Source organism: Mustela erminea, chromosome 1 (assembly GCF_009829155.1).
Source record: "Mustela erminea isolate mMusErm1 chromosome 1, mMusErm1.Pri, whole genome shotgun sequence".
In the NCBI taxonomy this organism is placed as follows: Eukaryota; Metazoa; Chordata; class Mammalia; order Carnivora; family Mustelidae; genus Mustela; species Mustela erminea.
In genome coordinates, this window is record NC_045614.1 from 117824761 (window position 1) to 117842219 (window position 17459).

At 35.3% G+C, this 17459-nt stretch overlaps 1 protein-coding gene across 9 annotated transcripts in view; it reads left to right on the top strand.

Moving 5' to 3' along the window:
• PEX5L (peroxisomal biogenesis factor 5 like) overlaps nucleotides 1-17459 on the top strand; it is a 221894-nt gene that overhangs the window by 115193 nt on the left and 89242 nt on the right. For 3 of the 9 annotated variants that reach the window (XM_032340150.1, XM_032340185.1, XM_032340140.1), the window contains 2 exons: nucleotides 8242-8307; nucleotides 10607-10711. The exons of 3 other annotated variants lie outside the window; for them this stretch is intronic. In XM_032340150.1, coding sequence (XP_032196041.1) covers nucleotides 8242-8307; nucleotides 10607-10711 — 171 coding nt within the window. Of the gene's footprint in view, nucleotides 1-8241; nucleotides 8308-10604; nucleotides 10712-17459 lie in introns of those variants that run through there. 3 more of the 9 variants (XM_032340166.1, XM_032340132.1, XM_032340204.1) reach the window with 2 other exon arrangements.

The window sequence follows — 17459 nt, forward strand, 5'->3', positions numbered from 1 at the left end:
CACTTCGTGTGATCTTTCAAAAGTACTTGTTTAGTTACTCTGTTAGTTTATTGGGGCGTCCATAATAAGTACCACAGACTATGTGGCCTAAACAAAAGAAATTTATTTTCTCATAGTTCTGGGGGCTAGAAGTCTGAGACCACGGTGTTGGCAGGGTTGGCTTTGTCTGAAGCCCCTCTCCTTAGCTTCTAGATGGTTCTCTTCTCCCTATATCTTCATGTGATCTTTCTTCTGCATCCTAATTTTCTCTTCTTAAAAGAATACTATTTGTATTGGATTAGAATCCACCTAATACCTCATTTTAACTTAATTACCTCTTTAACCTCTAAATATAGTCACATTTTGAGGTATTGGGAGATAAACCTTCACTGTATGAATGGGAGGGGAAAACACAACTCAGCCCATAACAGTTATTAATGACAACTCATTAGAACCTGGTTCCTCATTATCCACTGTTGGTAGACTCAGTGCCCCCATGTTGCTTTCTGATCCTTGATTTCTGTGCTTTGTTATTAGTCCCTTTAGGTTTAGGTCATCCCAACCCTGGTCTTTGTTCATCGGCTGCAGAGATTCAGACTTACTTGGCTCATGGATAAGACCTTTATCCATTCGGTGACTGTTCCCTGCCCCTGTTGCTATTATTGAAGTCTGTTTACTCTCTACAGGGCTATTTTTCAGCTCTTTGCACCTCTTCTGTTCTCTGTGGCTTCTGAACTCAAATTCATTACAATGTTTTCTATATTAGTCCAAAACCAGAAGCAACCCAAATGTCCATCAGTAGTAGAATCGGTAAATAGTGGTATATTCAGATGATGGAATACTGCACAGTGGTGAGCATGTCGTAACTATTTAGTCCACGCATGAATCTCACAAAAATAATATTGCATCTTTGCCACCTATCTCATAAGGACAATTAGGCCATGGAGTCCATGAGCTCAGCAAGACCAGTTCATAGTTAATTAATATTTATTGAATACATACCTTGTAATGGGCCCTGTGCAAGTGCTTTTATAGATACTCTTATTTAACTCTCACATATTTATGAAGGAGATAGTTTTTCTATACTATTTTCAGAAAGCAACATGAAGGCTTTGAGAGAATAATTTATAAAAGAGAGAGCTGGGCTTAAAACTCCTGTCTTCTGACTCCAGTCCCGGTATTGGTGCCCACATGTTTCCTGGCCATCTGTCTTTCTCTTCCTCTGATCTTGGAGGCTGCACTGGATCCATTAGCTGGTAATTGCCTCGACCACAGCGGGCCACACCTCACTGGAGTTCACAGCTCCAAGATTCCTCCATACTTTCCCTACCTCTTGACCACAAGGTGAGGGAGACTGTTCGTTCCCTTTCAAGGAAGGGGGAGGTATTAGGGAGGAGCCAACCCCCACACTGCCAGTGACTCTCAGAGGACTGTCTAGGTAAGCAGAGATGACAAGTCTGATCCAGAATTACAGAATAGGAATTCCCAAAGCCGCAGCTTCTCTCTTAGAGCTGTTTGAGGGAAGTCAGGCAGATGGAGTACCTTAGCTGAGACTTTCTTGGCTAGAATTGGCCTAGTTTCTATAATTTACTTTTCTTACATTTTATCAACAAAACTGGGGCATTTGGTAACTGGAGAACAAGCTGGTAAAAACCCTGCACCTGCCAGAAAACGAGGAATGCCGCAAAGAAGGCTACTGAATACTCGGGCTACAAGGCCTCAACACTTGTTCATCAATTAGTAACAGAATTTGCCTGAAACATTAATAAAGCGGATGAATTCCACCTCACTAGCTAATGGTCCTTCCCTAGCATGAACCCAAATGCCGTGTAATTCTACCTTGGGACATCTGGATGAATTTGCTGTCTCAAATTCAATAACTTGGTAACAATATACTTATTATGTGGTCTTTTCATTCATTTTGACAAGAAGGTGGGGAAGGCATCGAATCCCTGATAAGTAAGTTTCACAGAAACTGTTTCGTGGTCTTAACCACATATTTACCTACAGGAATTCTTATTTATTGTATTTATTTTGGAAAATTTTCCAGTCTTAGAAAATCTGGGAAAGAGAGGAATGATAAAGACACCAAATTTTTGTGCATGGTTCCTCCAGAGTTTCCTTACCACCTTCCTGCAACATTCGAAGGTCTTATATACTACACCAGCTTGGCTACTCGCATACAGTTAGAAACCAGACCTCAAGACCTCTTCTAATTCCTCCCAGAAAGAGGCCCGGTCTCAACTTCCCTACCCCCAAAGTACCATTGATTCAGACAAGTCTAAGCAACTACCAATACTGGTGATGAATGATTATCATAGCACTTCACTTTGTTTTGAGTGTTGGGACATCCACCCGTTTGTGCAAGTAAGATTCAAGTAGTCCAGAGTACTTGTATTTGGGGAAACATTTTTCAAAAAGAAAATAATAACAAAGTAATCTTTAGCACTTTGTGTTTCTAGTTTCTAGTTTCTAGTTTTCCTTCCTCTTAAAAATAACCCCAGAGGGTGCCTGGGTGGCTCAGTGGGTTAAGCCTCGGCCTTCAGCTCAGGTCATGATCTCAGGGTCCTGGGATCGAGTCCTGCATCAGGCTCTCTGCTCAGCAGGGAGCCTGCTTCCCTCTCTCTCTCTGCCTGCTTCTCTGCCTACTTGTGATCTCTTTCTGTACCAAATTTAAAAAAAACAAACAAACCAGAAAAGTACTTGTTTAAACAAATCATGTGAGATATTTAATAAGGAACTGAAAATAATAAGAGTAACCTTTAATTAAGATATTTTCATTTACATATTTCACACAATCATTAAAAGCCTCTCAAATATAAATATATTTATAAAAATATAAATTTAACTGACAAATTTGGGGCTTATCATACAAAAAAATCATTCTACATTTATTCATACAAAAAAATCATTCTACATTTATTTCATAATTATGAAATTTGTATTACTTATGTCTTCCTCAGTATAAGGCTAAGCAAGGTCAAAAGAAAACAATTTATTTAAAGCCAGACCACCATAAGAATGAAAAAGTTAAAAAAAATTTTTTAAAAAGAAAAAGAATGAAAAATTACTTGTAGGTGCATAATAGAGAAGCTAAATATTGAGATAATATAGGTTCTAAGTAATTTAGAGCTATAGCAATCAGAATAAACCTGTAGTAAACTTTACTAATTCATAACTAGTTATAGATGAAAGAGAACTGAGTGCTATTACCTTGACCATTTGACAAGAAAGCTTGCTAAGCTCACAGAGTAAATAAGTCTCACGGACACACACTGAGTGAGATGGGAGAATGTTTAACCTTCTCAACAGAGCAAACAAATGACAGATTGTGGACAAATGGATCTCTTTAATTAAAAATAAGTCTTATCTGTCCTTCAAAACAAATTTTAAGCATCTTTACTTGGCAACACTTTATTAATATTAATGAAATTTTATTAGATGCTTGAAACTTTTATTTATTTAAATCTCTAAGATTTTTTATCTAATTCAGAACTCACTTCTGTCAAAGTTGGCCATATTATATGATTGCAGTGTCTTAAAAAAGCATCCAATACTTGTATTTATTAAGTAAACTTGAGTGTCTATTGCTATATCTAATCATGCAAAACAGCTCAAAAGAAATAAGCATGACCTCTGCCCACTCAAGGCAGTTTCATTGATGAGATACAATCAAAAAAACATCTTGTAAAATAAGAATTATAAACAGGTCCCTGGGTGAAGCTTAAGCTTCATGCACAACTCGGGAATTTGGAGTACCAGACAATTCTCTTCCTCACTTGAGGAACAGAAATTGGAAAAATTGGCAAGGAATACTGTGGAACCAGCTGATGACTGGTCATTGAGGGCTGGTTTTGGTTTTGTTTTTGGTGTTTTAGTTGTTGTTGTTGTTTTTGTTTTTTTGTTTTTAAATAAAAGTAGAGCCACAAGTTGACTCAACTTCTTCAGAAGTATTCCTGGATGGTCAGGAACATGCCCTGAGGCAGGAGAGAATGAAGTGCTTCGCCTTGTCGTGTTGTCGTCTGGTGGAGACATTACATTTTCAGAATCACATCAGTTTTGCATGCCGACGTCTTCTGCCTCAGGCCTAAATGTTCCAGGTTTTCTGAGTTTTAAGGACTACTGAAGTAAAAGCCACTGATCAGGCACCCAGTAAGGTTTTTAAGTAGTGTGAGGGGAGACTCACTGAATCCTAACAAAAATAGTGAGAGCAGCAGCAGTACCAAAGGGGTCTGTAAGGGTGAGCGCAGCCACGATGGACGAGCTGTGTGGGTGGTGGAAGGAGCCAGGGCCAAAAATAGAGCAGCCCGGGATGACAGAGAGCAGCTGCAGGGACAGGATCGCAGCCCTGGGGATGCCACACTGAATGCTGAGAAGACACAACCCAGGATCAATTTAGGCATTAGGCACTATGGACACAGTACATAGAGCCTAAGCTACTTTTAAGGGGCCATAAAAATGTTTTAATTTCAATCTCTCTTAAACACAGAATCCCTAAAATGACTGTTAGAATAACAAATGTGTAAAAATAAATCCAGTCTGGATTGTATTTGTCTTTATACCAACACAGTCATAAGACATGATTTTTAACTTTTTTTTTTTTTTATGGAGAAAGGGGCTCCTGAAGGCAAAAGTGTTAGGACCTGTGAAAGCCATCATATCCCCTGCACCAACCACTTAGGCCAAAGAAAATAAATGTGGATATGGGTGGGCTTGGAATGCTGGTTACTTTTGTGGATAGAGGTTTAGAGTTAAAGACCATGGAGATTGTTCAAAAAAAAAAAAAAAAAAGACCATAAAGATTGTTATCCATGACTTTCTCCCACCCAGTCCCCCCCTTCCCCACCACATGCAAAGTCTAGAAGGGTACAAGAGAAATGCACATGACAGATGCCACGGGCACAACAGTGATATGGTAGAATGCAAGACTTCCTAAAGTTCCTAGGATAGGTGACTACAGTAGAGTGCGCCTGTCATCTGGCAAAACAATGCTGTGGAAGAAAAACAGGATGGTAGGGAAGAACTTAATGGAGGCTCAAATGGAAACATTCTTTTTAAATGCCCTGTGTCATTATTTTAAACAGAGAGGCAATTTGGTCACTGCAACTTGGCTCTCCTATTAAGGAATCAAAAATCATATTATTTCTAGCTACAAACATACCCCTGAAGCAATAGGGAATTCATTATGATTTATGAATTCCACATATGAATCTCTAGTTAAGAGAATTCTGCCCATGCTTCCTAATTGTTTACATCTAAATCTGTGCTTCCTTCTGTATAATCACAGAAACAAGAATGGGACCAGTATGCCGAGATCTGGTTCTACTTGTAACACTTTTAACATTTAGAGAATATTCTGTTGCAGGAGGAGGATGGGCGTGAGTTGACTGCAACTCTGAGAGAATCAGCATGGTCTGAGCCCTCCGCTATGTTGGAAGAAAGCTACAGAAACACACCAAATGGGAAAGGACACAATATGGTAGGCAGGGATCACCGGCGTTCAGAGGACACTAGGAAGCATTGCTCTGACGTTTTCCCAGGTTGGGAGTTTGAAGACAGCACGACACTTACCATGACATTTACCTTTCCAAGTGAAAGAAGGTTATCCTGGCTCTGCACATGAGAGATGAGACAGCCATCAGAAATTAGCCTTTTTTGTGGCCAGTTTCCTGCAGGAACGTTTAAGTCCAGGGTCCAGAATTTATGAGATATACAATTTTTCAGCTATAGGCAAAACTGAATATCATTTCATTTCAAACAGTGTTGTTGAAATAATATCAATGGCAGGTATTTGCTTGCATACATATATATATGAAGAAATGTATGTAACACATTCATAATTATAAAGCTGATGGTAGTTTGCCTATTCTTAAAACATTCATCCTAAAACACTGTTTATTCCCCAATACTGTAAATATGAAACATTGAGAAAATCCACGAAAATGTCAAGGTTGTTATTTTTATTTTTTATGCCTGCTTTTTCTCAATTTTTGGCATGTATTAATTTTTAGAATTAAGACAAAAGGAAGTCTATTTTTTAAATTCATATATTAGATAATTTCGGGTTAGCTGAGATGTTTAGTATTGTAATCTTTTACTTTTCCCCTAATTTAGTATTTTTCCATTTCTTCTTTTGAATATCTCTAATGAAGACACTCTGGATTATTACTGATAGATTAGAAATAATAAACAATTTTTTTAAAAGATTTTATTTATTTGACAGACAGATCACAAGCAGGCAGAGAGGCAGGCAGAGAGAGAGAAAGGAAAGTGGGCTCTCCGCTGAGCAGAGAGTTTGATGCGGGGCTCGATCCCAGGACCCTGGGACCATGAACTGAGCCGAAGGCAGAGGCTTTAACCCACTGAGCCACTCAGGTGCCCCTAAACATAATTTTTAAATTATGATTTCCTTAGTAGGAGTAATAGAATCTGTAATTAGAAAATTGCTTTTGAATGGGCCATGTAACTGTGGCATTGCATACTGTATTTCATACACCCAAAATTTATCTGAGGAAAAATCCTAATAAAGATGTCATTTAATAGCATTGAGTTAACATTTAATAAGAATTAGAGTGATGCTACAACTTAAAACCTAATAAGATCTACAGAATAAAAAGAAGTATATATACATGAAATCTGTAGGTTAGTTTTCCACAAAGATAAAAGAAACAAAAATATCTTGTTCCCAGTATGCTCATGAGTGAAGTTATGGATAATTGATTATTACTGACCATTACACACTAAAGAAAAGATTTTTCAAAAAGTTTACTTAGATCCAGACTCAGTGATTATCCTGAGAAGTGGCTGCTTCTCAAAACCTGAGTGATAGACACAACCTGTACCTATGGCTATCAGTGAGGAGGACATGGGAGAGAAGGAAGCACATGGGCTGGGAGGCAGCTCAACCACATACTAGCTTTGAGGTCTTGGCTAAATCACACCATCTCTGAGCCTCACTATCTACCTAGCAAAGATATCTTGTACCTCACAGAGCTTTCATGCAATCGTATAGGTAAAACACCTAGCCAGAGTGCCTGGCATATAGCAGCTTCTCCAAATAATTTAGTTGCCCTCACTATGAGACCAGCCTGCTGCCAGTACCTCCTCATCCAAAGACATCTGGTAGCTTCACAGCCTGAGAAGATCCTGTGATTTCAGTATTTTATACTCTGTTGTTTATATACTATATTAACAGAGGGAGTGAGCCAAAATTGGGTGTTCTTAATAAACGTTAATATCGTTCACTGTACTACCTGTGTTTCATTCATTTATGCCTGGTCTTATAATAGAAGTTAATAAAAAGATTATTCTCAAGAATTATTATTTGTTAGTACAGTGACCATTTATATATTTCACTGGGAAGGAAACAAAATGATAAAAGAAACCAAGAAGTATTGAAGAATTCTTACAACAACTCACCAAGAAAAAAAAAAAAAAACAGAAATTTCTCCACATGGTGATGTTTTCCAAACAGTCAAACCATCTCAAGAAATTCAATAAGCAAGTGGGGAAAGGTGATTTTGAAGTATTATTTGAAAAGAAATCAGCTGAAATAAATTACTGGCGGTTTCCCAATGTGATAATCAACTTGTAACCTTTCTCTGTTCTTTTCTGTTATTGCTAAGAATTACACAGAAGCATACAGGCTTAATGTAATCTAAATCCACTTACATGCTTGAGTGTGTATTTCATTATTGCCGTCTCTGTGTTGTTTCAGGTAATAAATTAATACTGAATCTTTGATGTGGTTATATTCAGAAAATTGTGCTTGAAGTCTGGATAATTATGCATATACAGTTGTTACAATGTATTAAGCCACTGACTTCAAAAAAGGAAAAAAACTTGTATGGGTGTATTACTGTAGGTCCTGTAGAGCTGCTGATAAGCAAAAATGAATAGTTCCATGAATTGCCAAATCAATTCTCAGACAGGTTCTGAATTCTAGAAGTGTTACCCCACAAGATAAATGGACAAATCAGAAATAACACAGCTTGATTTTAAGATAGCAGGTGGAGGTGGCAATATGGTCTAAGAGACATCTTGCTCTGATAGATGAGTGTATTCATTTGATTTGACAGTGGGTTTAGACACTATATCTAGAACCATGGAGATGTCATTGTGGCAGACCCTCCCATTCTGTTCTCATACTGTACCACACTTGCCCAAAAGTGAGGCTCATGGGGTAATAACTCAAAAGTCAAAAGGCTATAAAGAAAAAAAGTTGCTAGCAGGCACTAACATGGGTGTCATGACTCTTTTCAGGTAGTAGGTGTAACCTTGAAGAAAAAGTGGCACTGTCTTCAAAAAAGTGACCTGACCCTGGCTTTGGTGGGTTTTTCTGCAAGAAATAAAAAGCACCGCATGTGTTTATTATACATCCTTTCTAGCTGACCACTGCTTTGTTCTAGAGTTCAGCATGAAAGGACTAATTTTTATTTTGTTTTGTTTTTTGTTTTAGTAAAATGGCATGTCCGTTGCTAATTCTAGCCATAATAGTTGCACATGTGAAAAATATCTTTATATAGCTCATGATTGGTAGCATTTCAAATAAATGGTATATTGAAATATTGACCTGAAATTTTTTGAGATGCTTATCAATTGACATTTTTTTTCTTAGCGCAAGAACAGATTCTGAATTATTATTATTATTTTAAAATTATACCTTGTAACATTAGATTTGTTCATTTAAATATATCAGGAATTTAAATATAAGCATGCCACTTTGTTTATTGCTATATTATTAGAACTTCTTGGAGCATGGAAAGAATTCTTCACAAATGATTTTGCTCTTTTCAAAAAATAAACTGCAAAGATTTTTGTTAAAAACTGTATTTAGTCTGTAAATGAGTGTAGCTTTTAAAGCCTTATCACTTTATAGTATGTAATGTTTCATCCAAGTAATTTTTATATTTTGAAAAAATGTTAAATAGTTTAATAGTGCCATAATAAATAGTTTCTCAGAATGCAGAATTGTATGCATCTCTGTTTTAGGAAGTTCACCTTGCTTCTTAAAGAAAAAACCTGCGATTGTTATGCATCCCAATTTGTTATGCAGTAGATCATTGTCTTTCTTTATCTTTCCAGAAGTCAGTTATTTTAAGAATTGCGGCCTTATAAACTTTTCAGAATACATATGGAAATTACTGTTATATGTGCTAAATAAAATCTCAGTAATTGATATCCTATCGTGGAGATAACACATTATCATTCAGTAATGCTCGTTCTGTTAAGTCCAAACAAACTCAAGGCACTTCCAGCATTGTAGAGAGATTCACACATTTTAAAATCTAATAACTGCAGAAAAATTGTTTCTTTGTTTTCATTAATAAAACCTGCCACTCATTACATTTTAGAAAGGCAATGCCTGAGAAAATAGGCAGTTTTGCTTCCTAGAGTAAACCTACCTTCTAAATACTTAAACCCCTGTGTGAGTCCAAGATCATAATACAATTTCATCCTTTTTTTGCTGCATAGAAACTATCAAGATTTATCAATCTCTGGAGTTAATATTGACCCTAGCTCTTAATTCCTTTTCAGATAACAAACCCCCATATGTCCATTTTTTTAATCTTTGCCTATGATATCCCTATATGCTACATTTGTATTTTAAGTAGATTTAGAACACAGATACTCATATGTACTTCTCAGTATAAAATTATTTCTTTCGGGAGGCTCTGCCCAGAGACCTGAAAAAATGGAAGCTTTCGTTTTTAAAATGTTTAAAGAGTATTTAATTTTTACATAGTATAAGGTGTTTCTAATTGGGTTATGAAGGTGATATTTTGTTTTGTTTTTTCCATTCACATCTACTCACAAAAACTTAATAATCCAGTAAACTAAAAAGACAAAAAGCCAGCATACCCCTTTATAGTCCAAAATTATGCTTGTATGAGACAAAAAAAATGTGGGGATATATGTATTAGTGCTTCAACTATTTATTATCCTTTATTTATACCTAGATTCTTCGCAATCCTCTAATTAAAAGGCATTTCTAAAACCCTATTAAAATTCTTTGGTTTCAAAATCATTGAGAGTTGAAAAATTTTTCACCAAGATCATACCATCTCCACAAAATATACAAGCTGGGTGAATTTCTGGGATGTTAGGCTGTTGAAGAATTTTTAGAAGTTTTATGACACTTTTACTCTTTTCATGCCCGATCCACTAAAAAAATGACAGAGTCCAGGGACCACCCAGCAAAATCCCTTTGGGGGAGTCAGACACTGATCCTGATCCCTATCTCCGACTCCTCACTGTCATGCAAAACATTTAAGGATGTTATAAGAACAGTTAGTAAATGAACTAGGCAATCCATAGCGTTTTTAAATCAATACTATAAAAATTATGTTCATGTCATGTAAATTGCCTTAAAATATATTATACATATAAAATACTATGTTAAAATTAAATATGTCAGCTGTAAAGGTGAAAAAGTAGCTAACTAAAAGTTCACAAATAATCTCTTTTCAGATTTTGTGTGTTTTCTCCTCAGCCAAAAGCCTCAAGATTCACTTGCAGCAGCCTACCTCTTCATTTATGTTGGATTGCTCTTTAAACATTAGAATATCTTGTAATAATAAGTAAAAATTTCTCCTGACACAAGTCATTGTTGATTTCACTGTTATAGGGAAAAGGCTCTAGGGCGGCAGATAAGGCTGTTGCCATGGTGATGAAGGAGATACCGAGGGAGGAGTCTGCTGAAGAAAAGCCCCTCCTAACTATGACATCACAGGTGGGCAGACCCATAGGGTTCCTGTAGGAAGCTGACATATGTTAATATATCAGACATTGTGATTTTTAACTAGCAAAAAAACAAAACAAAACAAAACAAAACATTAACTTGAACCAATTTTTAAAAAACACAGTTTCAATGAAACAATTATACAATATAAAATGAAAACCAAAATTGCTAAAAAAATAAAAAAGGAAAATTCCATCATTTAGTTATTTGTGGATGTTAATTTTCATTACTCAACTTTAGTTTTAAAAAAATGTATGTGCAAGTAAACCATGTTGCTACTTTATAAAGGAATCTTGTTAACTTTGGGAAAGAAATAACAATTAAGCTAATGGTACATTTGAACAACAACCAAAAAAAAAAATCAAATTCCTGTGAATAAATACAAGTTCTATTGTATACATATGTCAGTTTACCAGTAGAATATCTAAATTTTCTTAAATGTTAAATATATTTATGTTGTGACTATGCATACTACATATATGTCTATACATATTTATGTGGATAACTAATTTACAGGAATGAGCCAGAAGTCCCTGAGTCCCCATGCAGAAAATGGCATTTGTGACCTCTCTTATACTTAGTGACCTTGGCAACAAAAATATCATCTCTATTATAAGCGCATGAGAGCCATTTTCAGCATTTATTATAACAAGTATAGAAAAAAGTTTGCATTTGTATGCAAAGACACGCTGAGACTGTGAATCCTGTATGTCCTCAGGGACTTTTGAAACACCCTGTAAAATCCACATAAATATGTATAATATACTCATCACCACTCTGTGGAACTATCAGTTTTAAATTCTTAAATGAAAAATATTTTTACTTGCATTTATCTTATAATTTAGATTAGATTGTTATCTTAAACATTTCTTTTTCTCTGTAATGCAATAGTAAATGCAGTGATTCAGTTCCAATTATATGAACATGTCTAGAATTAGAAACATGTCCATTTACAGTCCTCATGAAAGGCATTTATATCAAAAGCTAAATTATGGCAACTTATTTTTAGAATATCATCAGATCCCATCCTCAGCTGCTGCCAACATGTGTGGTTTTAGTTTATTCTAAACACTGTGTTGTAAGTAATGAAAATCATAACAACATACAACAATCAAAATTGAATAATAATAAAAGTTATCACAGATTCCTAGGACTTTGGGATAAAATTTGTATTGCGAGTTTTTTATCCATAAAGAAGAGATGCTTCTTCCCAATCACACAGAGGAGTAGTAGTTAGAAAGAAATTTCTTCATATTTACCAAGGTCTCCATTCCCTACATAATTTATAGAGTAAAACATATACAGTTTTACCTTGATCTCCTGGCCTTTGTAGAATCCGTGTCCAAAATATTCAGCTCACAATTCCTCAGGTAAATGCTATGGGAGGTGAGAACTAGTTGGGAGTTCTTGGTTAATGATAGCCATGTTCATTAGCAGATAAGAACTACCCAGAATCTCCATTGGCATAGTTGTGCTCTAACATATCATTCAGAATATCACAAGTTAGGACAGGCTCCAGCACCCAAAATTCTTTTCCCTAAACCACGCATTGCTATGTGCTTTCCAGTAATCCCTTTCAAAGATCCAAAATTGCCATTATAACTTAAGCTTGAATTTAAAATTTAATGCAAAATGATACTTTTTATTTTTTAATTTAGAAAAGAAATTGTGATTATTACCATTTTTTCATATTCAGAACATTTGTGTGTAGCAAGTTCCTTCTTTAATCCCTGTCTAATGTTGCATTGACTGTTTTTGAGGTACTAGTTACAATTTTACTGCATGAAGATTATGTAATGCTTTCTCTGATGCATCATCTTTTTGTTGCATACTGGGTAGTTTATGAATCAGCAGAGTTCTGATTCATAAAATGTAATGCACCTGTTGTGTTGATGACTTTATGGAACTAATTCAGTGACAGCTGTGATACAATTATTTCTCAGTCAAATGCAGCTTTATTAGTTGACATACTTTTTCCACTGTACACAAGTGGCTTCTTTCCTGCTATGCACCAGTGGCATGCACAAGCCAAAAAGCAGCAGAATGATCTGAAAAAGTGAGTACTTCTCATAGCAACCATAGCATCCAGTCTGTGCACCATACCACATTCTTACTTGTTATCTTGTGTGAATGTATTAGTGTCTTGAAATATGTTTGTCCCAGCATCTCCTATAAAGCCCCTTATGAATACATAATACTGAATACATCGACTCATCTTCATCACTGGTATGTCAAAGCCAGCTGCTCATTCATAGATTCCAGATATGTCTGAAGCTAATTGCTGCTCTCTCAACAATGTCCTTAGGACAACCATAACTAGTTAAGTACAAAATAAGTTCTTAAAACCCTGGGTTCATAACTTGTTTAATAACTGTTCGGTCAACAGGTTTTAAGTGTAGAATAGTTTATATTGAAGGATTTTTTGTATTATGTGATTATTACAATCACTTTTAGAGGGATTTAGCCAAACATACACCAGTGAAGTCATGTATAGTATGCTGAACAAATTGAACTAAAACAGAAGAGTTGGCCGGGTGACCTGAATTCAGAAATTTCCGGGCCCCTGAAAGTTGCTTTTTGTTTAATTCAGTTATTAATTCTGTATTAACAAACATATGTCAAGTACTTCATAGAAGCTCAGGGTCATGCTGTCCTACACGAACACCTTAAGTCAAGCAGTATGTAAACAAGTGTGCATTAATGGAAGATCTGAAGGAAAAGTAATATGCCCTCAAGTCTTTGAAGGAAACGGTTTCTTTAGGCCTGGGCTGTCCAGCACTGGAGCTACTAGCCATATGTGGCTATTGAGTGCTTTGGGGCTCCCAACAATTGAGATGTGCTCAAAGTATAAAACACACACCCGATTTTGAAGATTTAGACCTAAGAAAAGTAATATAAACTATAACATTAATAATGTTTTATTGATTACATGTTGAAATGATCATTTTTTGATACATTGGGCTGAATAAAATACATTCTTAAAATTATTTTTCAACAGTTTCTTTTCAATTTTTTTGAAGTGGCTACTAGAAAAATTTAAATTATCAGGTTCTCATGGTAGTTCTATTGTACAACACTCCTCTAGACTGTAATAAGTTAATCCAGTTTGAGGATAGAAGGATCAACTATGTGCCAAAGGATTGATTGTGCCATAAAAAATTATTCTTCTTTATGAGAATGAAATTATGTTAGCAAATTTTTTTTCTCATAAGGAACCATCAAAAGTTTCCATTTTAACCACATCCCCTGGCACTTCTTTTTAGCAAAATACATCCCATTCATTTTTTGTTACAGAACATAGTATCTTAAAACTATGTATTTCAGATGTCTTCTTGCTAGGGGAATTTTTTTTTTTTTTTTTTTTTTTTTTTGGCAAGCTTAGCCTTTGTGTTTCTATCTGTCCCCACTCCTTATACCTTGATACTGAAAATATTTTTGTGTCTGATAAACATAAAAAGAATAATATCCTTGTTTGGAAAAATGTTCTCAAGGCTACTAAATATAATCTTGTTTGGATTTCTGTTACCAGCCTGATATAATTGCTTTATGTTCTCCAGCTTGCGTCAGTGTTGGTACTGCCCAAGCTGTAAACAGTAATATCTGTTCCTTTCCCATTTTTAAGTCTAACTTTTCTGTCAAGAAAGTAATTCTAGTCGGTGGACATTTAGATCAAGTCAAATAGTTAAAAGTGATTACATGGTTATCCTTTACTGGAAGCGCCCCTGGGACCCATGTAGGAACATAGGTAGAGGGAGGAGAGCAGAGCAGAACCATTAGTACTATTACCAGCTCACAAGAAATTAATTCTGTCAGGTGTCAGAGTTACTATATATGACAAAACTCTCAAAGTATGTATACTTAAAGGAAGCATGCTAATGATCTAGTGAGTCGTCTTGTCTTTTCAATGGATTGAGTCAGTTAACAAAACTTGTCATTAGTTTTGATAAGGTCACTATTTTGATGGGCATTGCACAAATTTCTAAACTTGCATAGGACTAATAAAGCCATAAACAAGTAGTGCAATTACAAAATTATGAATGAAAACCTATTTAAAAAATGACACATATTTTAATCAACAATGTCATAAATAATAAAGGAATTTCCAAAATACATAAAGATATATATATTAAAATTATATATATATATATATAAAACATAGGAAAAATCTTCATTTTTTTCTATTATTTAGATGAGGTTAGAGACATGGTATATTACTACCAATTTTTTAGGTCAACAATTCAGCTATAAGATACTTTTCAACTGTTTTTCAGCTTACTAGCTTCAGTGTTTTAACTTTTAAAACTATTCTTTAATTACTAAAATATTTAAAAATAAATACAAAATATTTCACTTTAAACCAAAGCAACAGTTTGAGATCATCAACCTGGAGTGTAGACGTATGGGATAATGAGTTATTGCCATTTACAGAACTTGTTTTATCATGTAAAATGTATTTTGGTTTGGATTTAATTCTTAGTGATAGAAGTTATCACAAACACTTAGCTCTATATTTTTTTAATGAACCACCTAAGCAGTATACTGTTTAAAGGTAAATAAACATAGATTAAAGTCATAAACTATATATATAAACATACACTGGAATTAAGTAACAGGCAGTATTTAAAGGCAAAATACTCTACTTTCATCTTAGTTAAATACTCCCCTATAGTTTAGATTACATAATTAATTCAAATTTTTAACACCAAAATTAGAGAAATTCAAGTTGAACTAAGTCAAATGCATTTTTAGATAAAGTTTTAAAATAGACAATAATTTATTAAAGCTGGATGTGATTATCTGCATTCTGCTCAATACTAAACACAGTATTGATATAAAATAAGAACTAATTTGGTGACTAATATTAGCCATATCAACTGACTGGTCTAAGTCATAAGTAAATTGAAGGCATTGGACTGAATATTTCATTCACAACCTATGATTACAAGGCAAGTGTAAATTTTCAATAGTCAGTTGAATTCTGGGTGACCAGGGAACACCTCCATGCAAGTACTCAACTATCTTCTTACTCCTGCAGTTTCCCTTCGTTTCCAATGCCCACTGATCATATAAGGGTTTTCCCTCAAAGTCTTCAAATTTGCATCTCTGATTTAAAACCCCTGAGTGAGGCAGTAGTTTTGATCTTGAAGTGTCACTGGCGTCCCATTTGTACTGGTCTATTTCCTTCTTCCAAGGATGGCGTGGGGCACACCTATGCCCTTAGTTTTCTCATTAGGCTTTCACTCTTAGCATCCTTGACTGTTTGGTAGAACACTTGCATTTGGAAATGAATCTTTAGGTAACTCTAGGTTCCCAAATTTTTAAATAATGTGAAGCTGGGGGAAAGTGGACTTAGATTTATGATTTAAAACCTGCCAGGAAACTGGTCTACATTTCTGAGGACTACTGGCTTCTCTATGAACTGACCCAGTATGAAATTGAAGATGGTCATGTAATCATTCTTTTGTACAATTCACCATTCAGTTTGACTATGAATCAGTCAGTATTTATTAAACTACAGCTATAAGATACAAAAGTTAACTGGGTAAGATCCCTATGACCTCAAAGGGGTCATTGTCTTAGAGGAGGAAATCAGGTAAAATGGAAGTCTAAGACTGGGTAAAACCTAGGAACATGGAGATACTGTAAGAAGGCCCTCACTGCCTCCTGCTGAAGAAGGTTTCCAGACCTTGTGCCAGTGGAATGGGGTCCTGAAAAAGAAGTGAGAATCTGTCACCATTAGAAAGGCTTGAACTGATTTAAATATTGAGAAGAGGAACATAAGAAATGAACATTTTAAATGTAAACAAAGTGAGGAGACAAAGGCCCTAAAAACTAATCAGGTGGGTCATTTTAACTCAGATATGATAATCTGATTGATCCAAATTGAAATCACTCTAACTTAATTATTTTAAAAAGTGGAAAAATTTTGACTCACGTTTTATTATTTTTATAACATCAATATACTCTGTACTCAAAGGATGAAATGAGGTAAGTTCATAAAGCATTTTCAAACTGAAGACAGCAATTCTAAGCAAAAGTCAGTAAGTCATATCCCACCGCTAAAAAAGGAGATAATAAATGGCATACAGTTTGGAAGCAAAGCTGAAGGGAAATCTTTGGGGGATTCAGCTCAGCTCAGTTTGCAAGTGTCCTTTATGACCTAAAAGATTTACTTATTCTCAGGTCACCATAGAAAAACCATAGATTTGTTTGAAAATGAGGAGGGGGTCATGTGAAAAGCTACTCCTATCTATACAAATAAAAATAAAATAGGACTTGGTCTGGCTAAAATAATGATTCTCAAATTCATCCAGCTGAAGACAGAATTCAAAATTGGACTGCTCGAAACAAATATTTTATATCCTCAGCTTCTGCAAAGTCACTGTCCCATTTGGTAGGCATTTATTGATCCCCTATTACATGAAAACATTCTATTTGAAGTTGTGAAAGATAGTATGAGTAAGATGTAGCCTCCAACCTCAGAGCTTATAAGAAACGGGTTCATGATATTTCTTGTTTTATCTTCCATATCTCCATCAAAACCAAAAACTTTCAATTCCCAAATTAGCTTTCCATGCTATCTAAAATCTGGCCCTTCATCTTTTTCACCCCAGAGACCTGCCACCATCCCCCACTCCAACCCCAGCATTTCCCAACAGGCAGACTGTGCTCCACTTTGAAAAACATGGACTCAGAATGTAGTTTGTTATTTTGCTTAAGGAACAGCTCAGTTATGGGA